This window comes from Polyodon spathula, chromosome 6 (genome assembly GCF_017654505.1).
Source record: "Polyodon spathula isolate WHYD16114869_AA chromosome 6, ASM1765450v1, whole genome shotgun sequence".
Taxonomy (NCBI): Eukaryota; Metazoa; Chordata; class Actinopteri; order Acipenseriformes; family Polyodontidae; genus Polyodon; species Polyodon spathula.
Genome location: NC_054539.1, coordinates 26,280,984 through 26,301,743, shown reverse-complemented (window position 1 = coordinate 26,301,743; position 20,760 = coordinate 26,280,984). Strand labels below are relative to the sequence as shown.

The window sequence follows — 20,760 nt, the reverse complement described above, 5'->3', positions numbered from 1 at the left end:
CTAGGGCTGTCAGTTAAGCCTGAAAATAGCAATCTATTTAATTGGGCACACAAAATATAGTCGTTCTAGTAAATATTGATGATTGCACCACACATTTTCAGTGCATTCCTCTCTCTTTGATGTTATTATTTTAATATCATTGCAGTTCAGTAAAAGCTTGTGCACAACAATTGAATGCGAGGAGTAATTACGCCTTGGAGCGTCGAGTGAAAAAAAAAAAAAAAAACGCAGCATTCGCAACAAGCCGAGGAAGTTTAACATACTACAGGTGTTTTACTAAAATATGTATTCCAAACAGATTACAGTACTTTGGAATGTAAGCTATATAAACTAGACACAAGTTTACGAAAAACGTGTCTTGTTTATATAGCTTACATTTAATTCAGTGACAGCTGCAGCATCATGCTTTGCATCTTATTACTACTGTACCACCTAACCTTAACTATCTGTGAAACACAATGTGGAAATACCAGCCTAAAACATCATCATCATCATAATAATAATAATAATAATAATAATAAATTGATTTACTTGCCACAAATTGCATACCCATTATCTGATCCCAACTTGAAAATTGCGTTTAACATCAATGACCATTGATTTTTAACGTTATTGAATATTGTTAAGTATTCATTATAGAACAGGTCATTTTGAAACTCCAAAGAAGCACAAACTGTATATAGTAAGTTTTTTTTTTTTCCCCAGTGTGCACAATTTATTTACAGGCTGTTTGCGAGGAATACAAGGTGGCGCGTTTTTTTTTTTTTTGCACAGTGAGTACACAGAGGGGTGTACTTACAAAGAATTTTAAAAACTGATTCGCTGGTAGGATGGGACCAGCAAATCAGAAGCTAGTTAAAAATGGCACTGATGCGGAACCCCCAGTATGTCCCCAATAGCCCTGCAGTAGAAGAGCATAGAGAACAGGCTTGAATGTATTAAGACAACATCTGAAAGATACGGTGGAGCTAGCTCATGAAGGACCTTTGAGTCAACAACAGGATCTAAAAATCCATCCTAATTGAAACAGGCAGCCGTGAAGGCTTCTCAAGACCAATGTAATATGCTCTGTAGACCTGGTATGTCAAGATGGGTCACCAACTGGGGTTTTGACGGGGGATTTTGGTAGACCAGTGAGCAGCGGGTTACAATAATCCAGTTGTGAACAAATAAACTCATGGACCAGGGTTTCAGCAGATCCTTGGTCTGGGCTGTTTTTCAAATCATTTTGACGAGTTGGTTAAAGTTAAGCTCAGAGTCAAATAAAAACCAGAGATTCGTAATGGTAGGTTTTAATACATGTTCATTATCGTTTAGGAACACAGGGTCAGGTATTGACTGAACCATGGCTGAAGCTGTGATAAGATCAGAAAATTATTGCGAGGGGAACAATGCCCAGTAAAATGAAATTGTTAAAACGAGCACAGCACTTGCGGGTTTTCACTGGTTCTCTGTGTGATACCAGGAACTAGCAAACTTCAACTATTTAGGCTGCTTCACTCTGCTTAGTTTCTGTTTTTCGGTTGTGGGCAAATCATATTGAGGTAAATTTGCTGCAATATAGTAATCTGTGTTTTAAGAAAAGATTTTTGTTCAATGCACTACAAGTTGTGGACTAGTTCCTCCCCCTGTGAATGCAACAAGGAGTGGTTTGCACATTACCATTATCACTTTACAAAGCTGTATTTTATGCTTTTACTTGTCAAGTTCAACTATTGGTATCATCCAATTTAAAAATGCTAGTTAGCAGGCATATTAGCTTTAGGTTCAAACAATGTGTTATGCATTCTAGCAAATGTTCTATTGTTTCTAGTAAATACATGTGTTTGAAAAGATGGCCAGTTAATTCTTCCTATTTCCACCTCCTCCCAGACTAGTTGAAGTTAATGACAAGCTCGCAGAAATCCAAAAACCTTCTCTAATTAAACCAACCCCTGGCCGACAAGATAGACAGATCCCACCACCACGTAGAGGTAAGAGCTTGTGTTTGTACATTTGCACATGTTCACTAATAAGAAAGGCGTTCATTTTTCTTTTTGTTTTTTTCCCCATGTGTTTTTGTTTTGGCATCACCTTGATCATATGATATCGTAATTGTGTTTTCCTTTTAAAACCAGGCACACTGAGCCGTGACGATTCCTATGGCCCATCTCCTGTGAGTGGAGGGGCCCCTTCACCCCCACCAATGATTGAGGGCCCTGGACGCCCTCCATCTGCTCCTGTGGGCAGAAGAGAACCCTTTGGTAAGTCAGATAGTACCAGTAGAATTATAACTCCAACCATAAAACACTCGTCGAGTACCAATCCACACTTGGAAACGATCCAAAAGACTGGAAGTAAGTACGATTCCTATTGGACAGACTAGAGAGGGGCTGTCCCATTCAAAACCGGTCTTATTTTGCTAAAAAGGTTACCACCCTGACCTCCAGCAACTCTATTATAAAATAAAGGTTGGACTTGTAAAATCTATAGATCAGAACATCCCTATATATCCAACAGTTTTATTGTCATATATTAGTAGTAGTTCTACTGGTAGTATTTATTTTTTCTTTTCGGTACCAGTCTGATTTTGAAACCCAGTACATCTTGTCAGCAGACAGCTAGACAATACTAGTATAGTTGAACTGATATTTTCAACAAAATTATTTTATTTTTATACATTTGTGTACAATTTACTGCACTCTCAGTTGTTTTACTTTACAAATTCCTTCATTGATCCTTTTTATTAACTTCAAGTATTTAAGTACAACGTTGTTGATGTTGTTATCATCTGTGTTATTACGCACAAGTCACCACTTACCTTATATTACTATCGATGCTGTTCTGCAAATATATTTTTCCACTTTATCATAAACGCTACTGAAGACCGTGACGCATCAGATCATGGGTGAGTGTTTGAGCCGTCTTATGAGTATTTTTACACAGAACTAGGTTGTGCGCTACAGCAAGACACACAGCCTTTTTATTTAGATTTTCCTTTTAAAACAGTCCGGTGAACAGATACAGGTCATAAAACTATGAGCTTGGTAATGTTGGGATGTTTCACATAGAATACAAACGTTTTGCTGGCTTTGTTTTACAATGTATAGAATAGTAGGACCTGTAATATTTTGTTTGTTTGGTGAATTTCTTTATGTATATGTTCATTTTATACATATATAAAGACATTCTTGTCATAGATTTGTGCCACAGAACAATTTGGTGAACAAACAAACCAAATAAAAGCCATAGCTTAAAAGTTCAAGTTGTTCAAGTTGTGTGAATGCGGGACCTTTTTTGTGTCATTTTTCACATTTTTCATTTAAATACTAGATGGATAGGCTGATGTACGGTCTGGTTTATTTTTGCTTTTTAATAAACTTATTTTAAAGCAACTTGCATAATCGGAAATAAAATGTCTTGGTGCTGCTAAATGCACCACCTGCAAGCCACGACTACTGGTAATACATGAAACTTGTTTTCAGGTGTGACGTGTTTTCAGGCGTGTTTGACTTGTGTAAAGGGTGTTAACCTTGTTTCTGATTGGTCAGTTTCATTCCAGTCGCGTGACCAAAAAAAACCAAAATAGAAACAGGTTCTATTTTAGCGACATGAAATTTTCTTAAAGCAACGTCGCTCACATCGCTCGCTGCTGCTGTGGATATTCCCATTTGACTGCAGCTTTACTTTTCTGTCAACATTTTTTGTCACTTTTCATATTTTGTTAAATTCATTTCTTGGTTGTTAAATTGATCAATCTTGCATTATGTTAACATTAATAACTTTCACAGGTCACATGGATGGCCAGCTTGGTCCAAGAAGACCCCCATCTGAAACATCAGGACGATTCCATGTCCCTGGAGAGCATGGACTTCTACCTCCATTCAGAGCAGGTATGCACATGCAAGGTGCTATGTATTTTTACAGATAACTTGATTATTTTGGTCTTATAAGATAACTACATTTTATTTATGTTCTAGATGTTGGAGTATGTGCCCCACCATTGATTTCTAGTGTCCCAAGGACTTCCTCGCCTAACGTCCAATTGGATGGATCGGTAAATCAATGAGATGGTTTTATAGGGATATTTAGTAATAAAACTTAAGTTGTCTCTCCTTGTAGCTCTCTACCCTGTATTGTTTCTTTTCTTCATTCTTATACTGTCTGTGGTTTTATTTTTCATTTTTTCCTCTTCCTATTTTTGTTCAAAAGCAAAACCATATTGAAACAAATCCTGTTGAACCTCAGGCTTTATCTTCTTCCCCTTGTCCTTCCCCACCAAAAGAACCAGATACAGTGAGTATACAGAGCAGAGTTGCATGGTGTATGTAACTGATCCCAGGGACTGACATGCTTTATAAAATGTATGTGTTTGTCTGGGGAACACACAAGGAAGGTGGATTCTAACATACACTGCTAACCGTGAATTAGGCGTGGTTCATGCAAGTTTTATCAAGTGCATCTGCTTTGTTTAAATTAAGCTAATTGAGGGATTATTTATTTATTTATTTATTTATTTATTTATTTATTTATTTATTTTTAAGGTGAACGCTAAAGCTGAAGGTCCACCATCATTTCCAGGGACTCCAATCATGAATTCGCCAGTGACTGGTCCTGCACCTCCACCAAAAGGATTTGCCCCTCCACCGATGACCGGACCTCCCAATGGACATGCCCCTCGGCCCATAGCTGGGCATTCTCTACCTGCGCCAGGCCCTCGCTACGGACCTCCACACCCAGTCAGAGGACCCTATGGTCCCAGGCCATATGGACCTTCTCCACCACTGACTGGTAATACTTTATTAAGTATTTTTTGTTATACAACATTTTTTTATGCGAGAATTATGCAATGTTTTTTTGTAACGGTGGAATTTCTTAATCATGGTATACTGAAATATTTTTTTGTAACAGGGCTATCTTACTGCAAGCTGGCTTGTGTTTGTTTTCTTTTTGGAAAAGTGCAAAGCAACATGAATCATGTAACCTGAAAATTGAAAATGTTTTGAACAACTTTTAAAACAGCGTATTAAATTTCAAATCCTAAAACTTTTATTTTATGTAATGTAGTTCGTGGACCACTTCTGCCGCACAGAGACTACCCACCTGGCTCAAGGGATTTTGCACCTGGTTTTCCACTGCCACATGGACCTCGGGACTATCCATTTCCACCCAAAAATATGCCTTCCGGGACCGGTCCCCCACCAGGCATGAGAGACTATCCAGGCCCGCAAGGTCCGTCACCACAAATGGGCCCAAGGGACTATCCTCCAGGTCCTGGTGTGCCACCACAACAGGTGCAACACAGAGACTTTTCATCAAATTCACAGAATGGGCCATAAACTTTGCCTAACATCTGGTGTTATTTTATTAAACTAAGCAGATCAAAGAACTGTTTCTGCTCTTATTTAAAAGAGCAGAATTTTAAAATTCTGCTTTGACAGTAGGAAAAAATTAATTCATTATAACACCAATGTCTTGTCAAACTGTGTTTGGAATTAATGTTAAATGAAAACTTAGGGCACCCTGTGCGGCCTATCACTGTGCACTATCAATTAGAATCGGTATGCGCCATTTTAAAAATAAATAAATAAAACAATTGTTTATTGCAGTCCCTGTATTATCTGGTGTTTTTTTAAAGGGATATTTGTGGTACACAGTCTGATCAAGATTACCTGTGGAAATAGTTGTTTATTTGTTAAAATAGCCTCCAATAGTATTAGCATGCTCACACATCACATGTTTTTATGGCCAATCCTTTTTACTCTCAGTTGTAGGTTTAACTTCACTTTTAATTTATGGGACGAGTAAATTGTATACAAAAAAAGTCTAGGAGGTATACAACTTATTTTGCTATTTTCTGAGAATTTATTAATAAAGATGGTTAAAATTACTTGTTTGCAGTTATCCTTTTTTTTTGTTCTAGTCAAATATGAAAGAACAAACAGCAACTCCGTCTTATTTAAACACACTGCTTTTGAGTTTGGTATTAGTTAAGATGACTTTTTATTTTCTTTTAATTATAACCAGATTATTTGGTTCTGGTTATATAACATTTTTTTTAATTAATTGAAGTTGACTGGTTTAGTGCTTTTAAATTGTCGATGGTTTTTATGATCAACTTATTGCTGTCTGAAATATATATATATATACAGTGAAATAATTCGAAATTTACAATTTCTTTTCCCTACCTTGATGTTACATGTTAAATCACTGAATGATTAATGTATTCTACAGGATGTATAAAGTACACACACTTGAAACAAACAGTCTTACATGCTGTTGTAGTGAACTGAGTTATAACGAAATACAAGAGGGAAAAAAAAAAAAAAAAACTTTCTGCACACCACTCAAACAACATTTTCCCAGACGAGTGTTTTGCACCATTGTGAAATACACAGGTTAAGGTAAGTCGTGCAACCATCTTATCCACATATACTACTGAAGAAATGGTCCCCAAACCTTTTTTTTTTTTTTTTTTTTTTGTCTACTTTTCTGAAAACACCTTTTAAGAGCTGTTTTCTATATAAAATAAAATTCTTGGTCTGCAATAATAACACAATTCAAGTGCCGAAAGTCAACTTTTTTGTTGTTCTTTGATGGAGGTTACAGATAAACAGATGTATTTCAACAGACACATGGATACGTTGCACCTATATTTCTTCATTTGATATTAAGGGCCATTTACCTTCATATAAAAAATGGTATTTTGTAATCATATGTGTTAATATTGTTTAATGAATGACACATTTGCATTTTTGGCTTGTAAAGTAGTGTACACGGTATTGGTTCAACATAATTTGACTTGCAGGCAATGGCGGCGCTAGGCATAAGCAGACTAAGCAATTGCTTTGGGCCCAAGCAGTTCACGGAGAACCGCAACTTGGATTTTTTTTACTATTGTACCGATTTAAAAATAGGCTCTATGTGTTGTGTGTGTGTGTTTTTATTTTTTTTTTTTTATGAAAGTGATTCTGAAACACATTTAGTAACAGAATAAGACGGGTGCCTAATCTGGCAGTGTGCAGAAACCTCATTTTTAGCCCATGCTAAGGACAAGTGTATGTATGAAAAGGGGGTATTTATGAGTTCACATGAGGAAATACAGTTGACTGGTACAAAGTGAACTGTTTCTTAATGTTATTTCTGTCTATACATATTTTAACATTGGATGAGTAGTTATAGTGTCATACCAATTTTGACAAGACCATAACATAGTTTTTAATCTGAGTTAACAACATAGGGTACTTGATAAGTCGCTTTGGATAAAAGTGTCTGCTAAATAGTAATAATAATAATAAAAGATAAACCAATTGCTGACAATTTATTACTACAAGATCAACCCCGCATTTAAAATCTTTAAAAAAAACAAGGTTCTCTGTGTATCGGAGTTTCTCAACCTGTGGCCTAAGACTTTCTAAGGGGCACAGCAAGCGTTAACAATACAGTAATTTATTATAATTAACATGAATCTTATCATTGAGTTCTTTCTTGCTCTTTTTTCTGCTGAAACACCATTGGCCGTGAGTAATAATATTACTCTCCAGATGTTTGGCTATTTTAATATGTAACAAATGTTTCATTGCAATGATATGGAAAAATTTTGATCTCTAACTGGTGGGACTATGGAAAACAGCTGAACTAGGTGTATTCAAGTTGCAAATGTAAGGAAGCTGAATACAGAAAGCAAGTTAGAACTGTCTTTAAATAGAAATGATCTGCTTGTAAAAGTAATATGTAGTTTATGGATACCCCTCATTTCCATATTTGACTTAGTAGTACAACAAATCGGTTGCAAGTGTTTAGCTGTTCTGCTCTGAACACACCCAGAATGATATTATGAAGTAGAAAAATGTTTACAGGACAACTTTCATAGCTTTTTTGCTCAACTGCAAATAAACTCCAGCTAATTTTCCTTTTATTTCTCTCTTCCATGCCTACGATGTACATTGATAGATTTGCACCTTTTAAACTTTTACAATTACTTTCAGAAAATCTGGAGCAAAAATCGTGGAAAATCACCCTGTCACTGTTAATAAAACTGAAGAGGGGGAGGTAAGAGGGGGAAGGGTTGGTGGGCATAAAATATTGCTGCTACAGGCCCCTTATCAGCCTGCCCTGCCACTACTCACAGGGATACAAATTATAGCGTGTCTAGTTGTGTGTTAAAGCTCAGAATGTCTATCAAAGAAACTGTTTCCTAAATAACTGTTTTGTTATTGCCACTTTTTTTGTGTTATTGCGACAGCTATTATTCTAATTAGTTTGAGCTAGCATGGAACTGGGCATCCTAATTTGGCATGTGTTCAAAAGAGAATGTAGTTTCTGCTTTCTGCTTTCATTAAAAAAGCCAATAGTAGAGGCTATTGTTCCCAGAGCAAATAAATTAGTAATTTGAACTATCATAAGCATTACAGATGTCCAAGTGAAGCAGTGGTTTTCAGAATATTGCCTGCAAGCCACATGTTCCACCCCTACTTTAGGTAACGTGTACACTTGCTATGTCTAGTCTAGCAGAAGCTGTTCACGATCTTATAAATCTGAACCATTCTACATGACTGCTGAAGGATCAGTTTGAGTCAGGATTTAGTGGTTCTCCTTTGTGCACACCACTGACCCAGCACATATTTCTCACAAAATATTCCACTTCCACTGGGGCAGTATGCTTATAATAATCTTATTGATAGTGTTGTCACTGTAAAGTTATATACAGCTCCCTGTATATAGTGATGCTGGTGTCTGTGGTGATTTCTGCATTGTCTTCTTTTTTTCTTCAAACTTCAAAATTGTTTCATGTATGTTCAAAGCCTTTTCAACATCCTACATCTTGTTTTGGACCATTCCATGTTGCAGGCCATGGAGGTATGAAAGGATCCACCTCAAGTATCACAATAATGCACTCAGAAATGAAAGTGGTTGGTTCATTGGCCCTGTAGGTCACTTGTTTGCTTTTGCTGTGGTAACAGGATGGAAAAGTAGTTAGTCTTTCAGCATGGTTGTTGGATGACTGCTGCTGTGGTTAAGAGGTGCGAGTTGGTTCATTAACATATACTACCACCTTGGTCCAGGTTAATCCTTGTGCAATGTCTGGAGAAGATGGAGATAGAGTGGTTTTTTGGTCAGTAAATTAAGTTTCTTCCTTTTGAAATCGGTTGGCTTCTTGTATCTATAAGACAAGATCAGAAAATGTACCGGACCCAGTTAAATATAACTTCTTGTCAGTTCAATTGTTGTTTAACAATTGGGCTATTTAATGGTATTAAATACCTACAGTACAACCTTAAAATTGCTTTTGAAATTATCTTGTACTAAATATGAAAACCACATAAGGTAGGAAATTGAGAATGATTCTGGTACCAGAGCTATACTAAAATACCAGCAGTATAATACTATTTATCTATAATCTACCTGATTTAAGCTTTATCTTAGTTGTACAAGATTATTAAATGTGCCAAAATGCATGTTTCTTCAGATCACAATCACATCAAATTACACAGAAGGCAGTATAAAATACAACATTGACTATGCTAATTTTGAGATCTGCACTTTAAGTACACAAAACTTAACTCCCGTTGTCAATGGAAAGTACCAAAATGACTTCTTGTTTCTGTGATCACAAACAATCAACAAAATGTCAGCACCCCTGGAAGCACTTTCTGTACTTACAGTTCTATAACAATCGGCCCGGGTTTGATCTCATCCATTTCCATAAATGCAAAACATTTTGTGCTGGTAAACTTTTTCTTGGGTTTGTAGTGTTTCAGTTCAAAGAAAATAGCTGCCCCTGTAAAACAAAACAAAAAAGCTTTAGCCCACTTCAAGCAAAAATCAATTCAGCTTTGTAACACAGTTCAGGCCACTACCAAATAAATAGCCTTACAGTCTGCTCCGCTTTATCGGGACGCCTCAGGAGATATAACAAATATCCGCAATAAGCAGCTGTCCCAATTAAACGACAGCCATTTGAAAGGACATCACACACACTTATATTCATAATATACAACATCCACATGCTATTTCTTTTTTTTTCTAAATGAAAATACAAATAATGAAATCACTTCACATTATGAATAAATGTTAAATGCATCGTTTGAAATACAAGTTATTTTTGTTTTTATTCCTAAACAATTTTTTTTTTTGTATTCTTTCCAAATGAAATGAAAAAATAATGAAATCACATCTTATCACAAGATGAGACACCTGCAATGTTGTCACGCCAACTTTGTTTGCCACAGGAGATTTCAACTCCTTCAAGAGTTCAACCTGGTTTATGCAAGTCACAACATAATCACTGCACTGCTACGCAAATCTGTCTAGTTCTGAAAAGTGCGCTTCATTCATCATTTGTATCGACAAATAGCACTGGGAAGAACCGTCTCCTGGAGTTCTGTCCCATTTAAGCAGAAATGCCGATTACAAGTGTCCCGATTAAGTGGTGCCGACTACTCTAAAGACTTTCCACCTATAAACCTTATTTTATATACTGTTTCTATGTGTTCAGTATGACTATCAGTTGTTGTTAAACTTAGATCCTTTGTTGTCATGCTTACTAACTATTCCAGAAAGAAATTCCGATTGAGGTGGGGACGCATATTAGCATTTCTTTGTATCCTGAAGCCCAAGGATGAAGCACTGTGCACTAAAACCTGTACAAGACTGATACGTTTTTCTACCTTACTTCCCCACAACCTTTCTTTACAAGTCTTTTCAAAAGCACTGTTTGCTAGAATAGTTATAGGTATGGCAAAAAATTATCCAAGTGAAACTAGACAATCATTGAGAAGGGGATAATAAATAATGTAAAGAAATGAAATAATAGTAAATGTAGATGACATAAAATATCCAGATGAAAAAGTAATCTGCCATGCAGGCCACACTAGGGCAAAGGACATAAATAATTTAATAAACATGTTTCTTTAAATTCAGTTTCTTTTATTATTCTTATTTAAGGAGATACAAAAAAATGTGTAAGCAATGCATTATGACATAAAATACTAGGGGTCGCAAGTATTGGCACCCTACACTGAATATAAGATAATTTAAGAAAACGTTAAATGCAAGCATTTAGGGAACATTAGCCACTAATTAATATGACAAACTATTTCTGATAGTTTAACAAGTAATCTTTATAACAAAGAAAAAAAACAAAACAACTTAAGCAGTATCAAATATTTGTTCATGACAAAAGTATTGGCACCCCTGCTTTAGTATTTTGTTTTTCCTCCTGTTTGCTTTTATTATGGTTTTCAGACGTTGATGACCATTCTTAACCAATATGTTACATCTTGTTGGTAAAATCTGGGCCCATTCTGTCTTGCATATTTCCTTCTGCTCAGACAGATTGGATAAATGCTTGGCTATAGGGCTGTGTTCAAAGGTTTGTTCGCTAGCCAGGATTTCAAAGATAGTTCTAAACCTTCGAAGGTTCGTCAGGCAGCATTCATGCATGTGTATGTTTTTTTTGTCTTTTTTTCTTCTCTGTTAACAGAAACTGTCTGACAATGTGTGAATACTGTAAATCACACATTAAATGCCACTTGCATGCAAAATGTGATCTTTTGATTTGTATAATGCATAAAACTTGTATTAAAATCCACTAACAAATCGTTATACATACCAAATCTATATGGTGCCGCTGCGTGCATTAGAGCAGGGTAGAATATGCCAAAGCACTGGAGGGATACCTATAGTGATGGTAATGTTTCAGTAAAATATGTACTGAATACCTAGTGTACAATACGTTGTAAGAGAAGTGCTATGGTAGGATAAGTATGAAATACTAACACTAACAATTTTAAATTTAGAAAACTGAGCACTGTCCTGTCCATCCCCTTAAAACTTTGCTTTGCCTAAGTCAGCTGCAGTTCTTCAATTGACAGCAATAAGGTGCTGCTGCAATGCAAGCTTACTGTATATATCGCAAGCAGCATCAACTACATGTACATAAACAAAGTATTTTTATTTAAATTATAAAAAGATGATTACTGTTCTATATAAAGTATTTTTAAACTACATGTGAATGTGTTATTCCATTTATATGGATTACCTGTACTATAATAGGATTTTCAATCAAATATAAACTAGTAGCTGGTGACATCACCAGTCAATTATACAAATTAGTACCAAATGTAAAAATCAAAATGTACCCTTTGTTACAGCCCTACTTGGCTACATCTTTTTTCAGATCAGTCCAAAGCGTTTCTATCGGATTGAGATCTGGTGACTACAAAGGCCATTCAAGAACTTTCATTTTGTTTTTTTTTCAAGAATTCCAGGGTTGACTTAGCCATATGCTTTGAGTCAGTGTGATGTTGGAAAATAAACTGGTCTGCCAGTCAGCCTAAGAGCAGATGGTATTATTGTACTTTATGTAGAATGTTTTGATACATAGCTGCATTCATTCAATTTTCACTCACACCAATGTTTCCAGTCCCTGAACTGCTAAAATACCCCCAGATGATCAAAAGTACCTTTTCTTGTTAACTGTAGGTACACGGTTTTCTTCTTTGAAGGCTTTCCACTTTTTTTCTGCAAACATACTATGGTTCATTTTTGGGGAACAGCGCTATTGTAGACTCATCAAACCAAAGATGTTTAAAACGTTTGCTTTATTCATTTTCTTTAAAAGCGGTTTTCAGTCTACGTGTATACAACTCTTCTGTGTTCTGTGTACAGTTCTTTCTGCGCAATTATACCTGATGCTTCTAAATCTCTCTTTTAAATCCTTGGCTTATAATCTTGCATTTTTGTTTAGGTGCTCGGGCAATGCTCCTACCTGCGGTACCCGTACTTTTCTTTGAATGTCCACTTCCTTGGTTCTTCTTGGTTACTGCCGATTGCGGATTTCGGTATTCCATATTTCTTTGTTGTAGTCTGCTACAAGTGTTTTTTCTCAAACGTGAATCCAACTCCTTTCTCTTGACCATCATCTGCTGTGTTGCCAAAGCGTTGTTCAACAGATGTTTTTCTGGCTATTGATTTTTTAATGCAGTGTACAAGTTTTCTATCCCTCAAAACCGTGTATAACAAGAAACAACATCAGACTTTAATTTGTGCCCTTTTCAATAAGCTGTGTTGCACAAACGTTTTGTATGCAAGTTAACGTATTGCTTGGTAACAGTGTAACAGTTTTCAATAAATTAATTTATTTTGTAATAAGTTCTATTGCAGTTTTACGTGCTTTTGAAGTAAAGGTACAAATACTTTTGTCATGAACAAATATTTGAAATTGCTTAAGTGCTTTTGGTTTTTTTCATAAAGACTGTTTGTTAAACTACAGGAAATTGTGTATTTTGGTCTTTGTCATATTAATTCATTAATTCATTGCTAATGTTCACCAAATGCTTTAACATGTTATCTTGTATTAATTGTAGGATGCCAATACTTTTGTCTACAATTTAATGCAACAATAGGTCAATATCAAAATAACTTCTAAACTTCAGTCAAGTGGCAAGATAGGGAACAAACCTTTCGGTAGTTTTTCAAGATGTTTTTGAATTTCTATGTTCACATTAAAATGAATGTACGTATCTTCCTTTCGTGAAACCACAGGAGTGTCTTGCATAGGGTTCAAATCAATCCCATTCAAATCTGCATGAACAAATATATATTAACTGAAAAAGTATTATGGTTTAAAAAGGCATCACACAATGGCAGTGTCCAGCCACAAATGTTGCTGACTGATGATCGTGTCAGCTCTGTTCAGTACAAGTAAATGTTATCTCAAGTAATATAGTCAAATTTAAGTGGTTTAAATTGTAAACATATAACTAGAGTTGTCTATCAAACCCCTCAAAGTGGTATTTATAGTGCCTAATCAGCAAGACTTATCAAGTACTTTCACTGCTGGCACCTGTTATTCGTGTCCAATTTGAAATTTCATAACTAATTCTACGGACAAAAAGTACATATTTACCAAAAACTGTAATATTTGTTAAACTGACTGAATAAGACTTTCTGTTTATAATGCCTATAATTAAATACTATTTCATTAATATAAACCCTTTATTAGAACAGTAATTTGTAGAGTATGTTCTGAATCACAAACCAAAATATGTAGAAAAAAAGCACCCATTCCTACCCTTTATGCTAACGCTTATGTAGGGATCAATGCATTGTCCAGCGTCTTTGAGCCCAATCTTTTCTATATTAATAGTAAGTAGTGTCATTCCTGGTTCAGAAGGTAACTGCGGTAACAAAGTGCCTGACAATTAAAATAATACAAATTTGCATTAGTTAGGCAAACAGAATCACTGTTTGTATCCAAGGTGGGTTCTAAAGACATACTGTTTACATACTACTTGTGCCTCTCATAGCGATACAAGGTTACTAAGCTGCTGGCCCTAATGATCCATTTACATTGAAAACAACTGAATTTTTTTTTTTTTCAGTAAATCATTTAATGTATATCTCTCATCTTTAAGACCAAACACAGCATACATGTGTTTCACAGACTTCCACAGTATGTATATTATTATGTACTGCAACAATATACTACAGTACAGTACAAGAACAAACGGCCATTGTAAGTGCATTACAATATAATGTATAGCACAATATAAACAATGTTACTATACCTTCGAAAGCTCCTATGAATGCAACAGGCGGTTAGGAGAGTGAATGATGAAGCCATGCGCAGGACCAACAGAAATGAGCATGAAACAAAACAATGTCAGATATTACACAGCAACACTGCAATACACAAAAGTATTTGCAATGTAACAAAAGCGATATCAATACGAATACTGTATTTCTCAATCCTCAATTTAATGCATGCTTCAATTATTTGTTAACATTTTTGTATTACCGTCCATCAATTATCTTCAGCAGCCTGTTTTTTAGGTAAACAACGTTTTACTGTATTTTCAATATTGCTAAAGCTAAAGAAAGTCCTTACTCAGTTTTATCACAACATAATGGTTTGAAACCTCTACAACAACCCCTTTAAATCCCTTCAGCGTATAATAATAATAATAAAATTATTTACCAGGCACTCGTGGGGGGAAGGAATCTGGTGATCCTGCCGTAGCCCCTCCATCATCCTCTTCCTCCAACTCTAAATTCTCTTCCTCGCCAGGTGCTAAAATCTTCCTAAAATTTTTTTATTATTATTATTATTATTATTATTATTATTATTATTATTATTATTATTATTATTAATTATTAATAATAATAAAATAATAAAAAATAAATAAAATACAAGATTTTCACAATGAATGGGCTGTACTAAAATACAAACAGAGATAATTCAATCAAATATGAATCCTGTGACTGCACTCTGAATACTTTATTTTTCTTAGGATCAAAATTTATTTTTTGCACTTATGCTTTCAATTTGTTTTATAAACATAATTACTGGTTCCCCTTTTATTGTGCTAAGAATGCTGTGTTGCTTCATTTGTTTTTTTACATTCAGGATGTGCACTTCAAAAACTGCTGCAGCACTGGTCCCTGCACCGTAGGTCACATGGTCTGATTGTAGCTAGATCAATGGAGTGAGGTAGATCTGTTACCTTGCAAATATAAAATAGTGTGCATGCTGAGCCCCTCAGTAGTTTATATCTCTGTATCTCTCTACATTACCATTGATGTGAAATTCGTCCATGTCAAACTCGTTGATCGGATCTTTAGGGGTGGTTGTTATTGTTTTTGGCATCTTTGAACAGCTCTGCATGCTGACTGAAGTAAACTAAAGCCTCATTCAACACTGAACTTGATTACCGGAAGCAGTTTATTAGACAGGTATGTTTATGTAAATTTAAAGCAAAGTTGCCTGTGTTAATGTTTATATATGGTACGTGTATTGATTTGGTTATTATCAAACAAAAAAAGCCTTGATGTTTTTTGCCCCTTCCTAAATGTAAAACAAAAAAAAATCTCTGACGTCACAGAAAATCTGTGTTTCTCTGTGTTATCAGAGAAAAACTAATTGGTAACGTGATACAAAAAGGTGGCCCAAGTCTGCTTTGTGTCCATACACATGTAAAGGCCAGCCCTGGTCTCGGACTGCAGGTCCTGAGCCACACTGAAACAGTGGCCCAAATCTAGGCCGGCCCTGGGATGCCTTAAATCGCAACTGTGAATGGGGTCCAAGTCCCACACTTTGCTAATCATGTCTGATTTTTGAAGATTAACAGCCCAGTGCCTGGACAATAGTTTCTGTTTTTCAACTAAGGGTCAGTTTCAGCGATTGTTCAAGTTTGTTTTCTACAAAAGGGTTGCTAAAATGTAATGCACTTTTGCACTCTAGACACCTTTTGATTTTGGGGAAACACTAGGGCAGGTTTGTATACTTGTATGTAATTCATTATCACAATAGTGACAGTCAATTTCACACAACATTGCAAACTCAATAGAAGTTTACTAGTTCACTGGATTACAGTGAGTTTAATGCACTTCCACTAGTGGACTCTGTGTTTTATTAAGTGCATAATTAAGTCTGAAATAGCTTAATGTGAGTCTTACCTGCTACACTGCAATGTAAATGTGTTAAAGTATACAAAAAATTTAAAACAGGTGACAAATCTTAAATTACCTTATAGGGACTGGCTGAACATCAAAAGGAAAATCTTTGTTAAAAGTCAGAATATTCTTAATGACTGTTGATAAAGAGAAGAAACAAACATAAAGTTTTTTTTTTTTTTTTTTCTGACTGTAAATAAACTACATTAAGTAATCTACCAATTCTTCACACATCTCAATTGTACCTGTTTCCCGTCGAGCAGAAGTAGAGAAACAATTGGGAAAACTGATCCCTTTGGTATTCTTAAGATTGAGGCCAGGCTTACTTTCAATATTCCAATCAAAAGGTGCTGAAGATAACTCTTAATATACTTGGGCAGAATACCATACCATACCTTACCCTCCCTAAATAGACGTGCTTTACATTCCACTGTATATCTGTCTGACACATTGTATTTCTGTATCACTTAAAAGGGTGTTTAAACAGTTTGAGGAATATTAAAAACTACAGTAAGCGAGTTTTACTTTAAATAGTACACTATTATTCGTAAACTATAAACACTCAAGCATAAGATATATAGCAGTAGTAAAAATAAACTTAATATCAATTTAGCCAAATGTTTAAACTACAGTACATGTCTTTTTACAGTCATATTATGCTGGCTCTGTGTTTTTGTAATGTAATACTTGCATAGAGTTCTTCAGTTAAAAAGTACATACTGGGTTCCAGTCTTTTCAGATCTTCCAGCTTGAACTCTTCTTGGGGCTGGGTGGACTAAATTAACAGAGGAAATAGAAAGAATAGCAATACACAAAACTACATCACCCCCTGTGGTTCTGTACTACCGGTATAAACATAAACTTGTCATCATCATTATTCAGTCTTAATACAGTACACAGAGTGAATACTAACAGGGCACAGCTTTAAACCACCATATATGCAAGAGGACGGAGCTTCTATCGATACATGTACAATCACTTATATATACCTACATTGACTGTACCAGTTTGTTTATCCTGATTTAAAATAAGTCTCATTTAATCTGACACATACCTGCAAAGCTGCACTCCGCAATTCAAGGCATGTTGCAACTTTCCCTAATGTTTTCTGTAAAGACAAAAAAACATAGAAATTGCAACATTTCAAGACTGATGTAAAATGCAAAAACAGAACATCTATTCATATCGGTAGCTGTTTTAGAGGTTGTGGTCTCTTCTTTGAGAGCATTCATGAACATCATCAGTACTGGAAGTTCCTTTGAATCTCACAGAGAACTGTTTCTATGCTATGTTGCAGTGAAACCTGAATTCATCAACTACCTTGGTGGCTGCCCTCATTCATTGTTCAGAGGTTACTGGCTGGTAAAAACCAGTAAGCATTTAACATATGTGTTTATTTCCATTCTTCAAAGCACCGTTTAACAAACAGGAACATGCAGAATACTAAAAATAATAGTAATTATGTATCAGTATATATTTATTTTTACAATGTTTACTTGCTTTTATTATTTGCAGAACCCTAGCAATATACCTTCTGATCCTTCAAATATTTTATACTGTAGATGCAAGATTTTACTTTTTTTTTTTTTTTTTTTTGAAAACTGGTATTTTTTTAAGGATTTACAATCCACATCTAAATTATGGACTCCATAGTAAATAATCTGACATACACAGTTAAAACTGTATTTAAACCAAGAATATGTTCAGTAAAAACATGTAAATGAGACTGTAAACATGGACACGTTGAGATCAAATCAAGCAGCATTTCAACAGGGTTGCTTTTCCCAGGTGCTGCTGCAGCAGTGAATCAATTAGATAATAATAATAATAATAATAATAATAATAATAATAATAATAATCTGTGCTCACATACAAAGCCCCATGATCTGGGGGAGAACCCAATCAGACATGTGCGGTCTAAACTTTGTCTCTAGGTAGTTATAATATTAAATGTGAGGCTGCAATTGCTAAATGGACAGGGAAAGATTAGCTTTTAGAATCAGATCTCTTTCCCCTTACATTAAATGACAAGTACTCACAGTTTTGTATAATGCAACAACTTACCTTTTGATCTTCTGTTAAATCTGAAGAATTGGATGACTGAACCTCTTTCTGTAGCTGCCTTGCTAGTCTAAATAAAAACCACACAGTGTGTATTAATAAATGTGTCATATGACAGTTATGATGGAATACTTCATCACACAGTACAACATCACTATCATGTTTCCAACACATTATACCTACTACGTTGCCTGTCTAATTTACAATTTAATACACTTGCGATGGTAGCAGAGGGAGGTATATCATCTGACATATCTGCTATGCACATTAGTACAGTAAGGTAAACAAAGTGAATCTCCTTAGTTACAATTTATTTATTTATTTATTTTTTGTCATTTTTTATATATGTATCACTAATATTTAAAACCAGTTAAAGGTAACCAGATTTGGCCGCCTCGTTTAATGAAAACTTTATTAGGGACGCTGTACCTTTAAGTTGTTGTTTAACTATTTATTTTTTTAAATATGCTTTGATTTATCTAGATATAAATTATAGAGACCGTGGGTCAACAATATCAACTTTCACTTTATCGGAAAATCGGTCGGAAAATACACACACACACACACACATATATATAATGAATAGGAAAAACGGATTAAACTGCATTCTACTGTACAACCGTTGAGCAAACGATATCATTACATCCTGCAGAGTATCCACCTAAAACAATAAGGAGGGTGTGGTTGTAAAACAGGCTCATCACTCAAGCGAACAGTGCTGAAGCGAGAAACATTCCGAAAACATCTAGTTTGTTAACATTGATTACTAGTGATAGAGAAAGTGGGTTTTAAAATAGCATCATATTTGAATTACTTTTATTAAATAAGAAGGGGCTGCACGGTAACCATAAGATGACTGGAACTGAACATAGCTAGATGTCATTTTTATTAAAGTAAAACCCGACAGGTACAATTACACTAAAATAAACACATCGGTCCAACAAAAAAAACTGAAACTAAAAAAAGTGATTTGTTTTTTTTTTTATTCAAAATGAATTGTTATATGAAAATGTTTGCAACTTACATGTGGTATTCGTCAATTGCCTCCACTAACTGTCCCCAGGAATCAAAATCTGTGCCTTTACTAAAACTGGCGTGCCATTTCTGGATGGTCTTATTAATATCTGTCATTTTTAAATACGAGTATTTTAAATGTTTGACAGTACTTTCCGGATTAGCACTACACATATATATGTTTTTCCTCTTCTCATTCTTGTGTACCAGGTATATGGGCACTGAGTCTAGCCAGTACTACCAACACCCCCACACTGACCAAGCCCATCTGTTCCCTCAACCAAACTGTCTTTACGGAAGGGAAGTTCCGCCTCCTAAAAAGTGTCTTATTTTTTTTCCCCCGTACACACACACGCCTTTTAAAGAAGGAGCCTTACAAGTCAATTGTAGTAACGTTGTAGCAACAACATGCAGAATACAAAACAGTGTGACTGACATAGCGTGATATAATAGTGACAAAATATTTCACAATGGAGCAGTTTTCATAAACGCGACCATTTTTGACCTTTTACCAAATTCAACTAATAACTTCAACTAACACATAGGTAAATGTGGCTATATGGTTAGCTTTACCTAAAAATAAATAAATAAATAAAAGGAATGTACATTTGGTGTTTGGTTTTACAACAGTATTAGTAGTAAACCTGTGCTTTTAAAATACCACCAGGAGTATAACATTGTTTCACAGGCTATAGTTGATATGTTTGGGTCTTCTTTGCATTCAATCACTGAAGTGCATCGTCTTCCGGTTAGGCAGACACCAGCTGGGCACGGCCAATCCCAGCCGCGCTGCGGACAGCAGTAAACACAGCTCCAGCCAGGGCACGCGTGTGGGTGCAGGATTGGGATTCTCCAATCAGGGCTTTAGCAGATTACCTCACTGAAAAGTACCCAATCAAGTAATAGTAGATTTAAAGCGTTTGCAGCGACGTCACTCAGTGAAGAAACAGGAAGACGTTGTTTTTTTTTTTTTTTTTTTTTATTTCCTGTATTGTTTGGCTAAAATGAAAGGTTTGATAGTTTTGTATTTATGAAAAACTGATTTCTGGCTCCACTAATGATGTGTTAGTTATATCACTTTTATTTTACACAAACGCAACTGTGTGTGTGTGTGTGTGTGTGTGTGTGTGTGTGTGTGTGTGTGTGTGTGTATCTATCTATCTATCTATCTATCTATCTATCTATCTATATATATATATATATATATATATATATATATATATATATATATATATATGGTATTCAGTT

General features: G+C 35.3%; 2 protein-coding genes across 4 annotated transcripts in view; one reads left to right on the top strand and one right to left on the bottom strand.

The window, feature by feature from the left end:
* LOC121317076 (transport and Golgi organization protein 1 homolog) overlaps window positions 1–5,869 on the top strand; it is a 30,485-nt gene extending 24,616 nt beyond the window's left edge. Inside the window, exons 22-28 of one of the 2 annotated variants that reach the window (XM_041252666.1) lie at window positions 1,873–1,973; window positions 2,118–2,243; window positions 3,771–3,872; window positions 3,960–4,036; window positions 4,192–4,275; window positions 4,524–4,770; window positions 5,047–5,869. In XM_041252666.1, the coding sequence (XP_041108600.1) occupies window positions 1,873–1,973; window positions 2,118–2,243; window positions 3,771–3,872; window positions 3,960–4,036; window positions 4,192–4,275; window positions 4,524–4,770; window positions 5,047–5,318 (1,009 nt within the window). In that variant the 3' untranslated portion in view covers window positions 5,319–5,869. The remainder of the gene's footprint in view (window positions 1–1,872; window positions 1,974–2,117; window positions 2,244–3,770; window positions 3,873–3,959; window positions 4,037–4,191; window positions 4,276–4,523; window positions 4,771–5,046) is intronic. The other variant, XM_041252667.1, reaches the window with a different exon arrangement.
* Window positions 5,870–6,547: 678 nt separating this feature from the next.
* aida (axin interactor, dorsalization associated) lies at window positions 6,548–19,798 on the bottom strand. Of its 2 annotated transcripts, XM_041252668.1 has the most exons (11): window positions 19,523–19,796; window positions 18,502–18,568; window positions 17,492–17,545; window positions 17,158–17,212; window positions 16,511–16,574; window positions 14,963–15,066; window positions 14,553–14,564; window positions 14,057–14,179; window positions 13,444–13,566; window positions 9,643–9,760; window positions 6,548–9,142 (listed from the first exon to the last, which is right to left on the bottom strand). In XM_041252668.1, the coding sequence occupies exons 1-11, from the start codon at window positions 19,684–19,686 to the stop codon at window positions 9,046–9,048; spliced, it is 981 nt and encodes a 326-aa protein (XP_041108602.1). In that variant the 5' UTR covers window positions 19,687–19,796; the 3' UTR covers window positions 6,548–9,045. The 2 variants fall into 2 exon arrangements, with proteins under 2 accessions (XP_041108602.1, XP_041108603.1); XM_041252669.1 differs by lacking the exon at window positions 13,444–13,566 and having other exon boundaries at window positions 19,523–19,798.
* Between the last annotated feature and the right edge of the window lie 962 nt (window positions 19,799–20,760).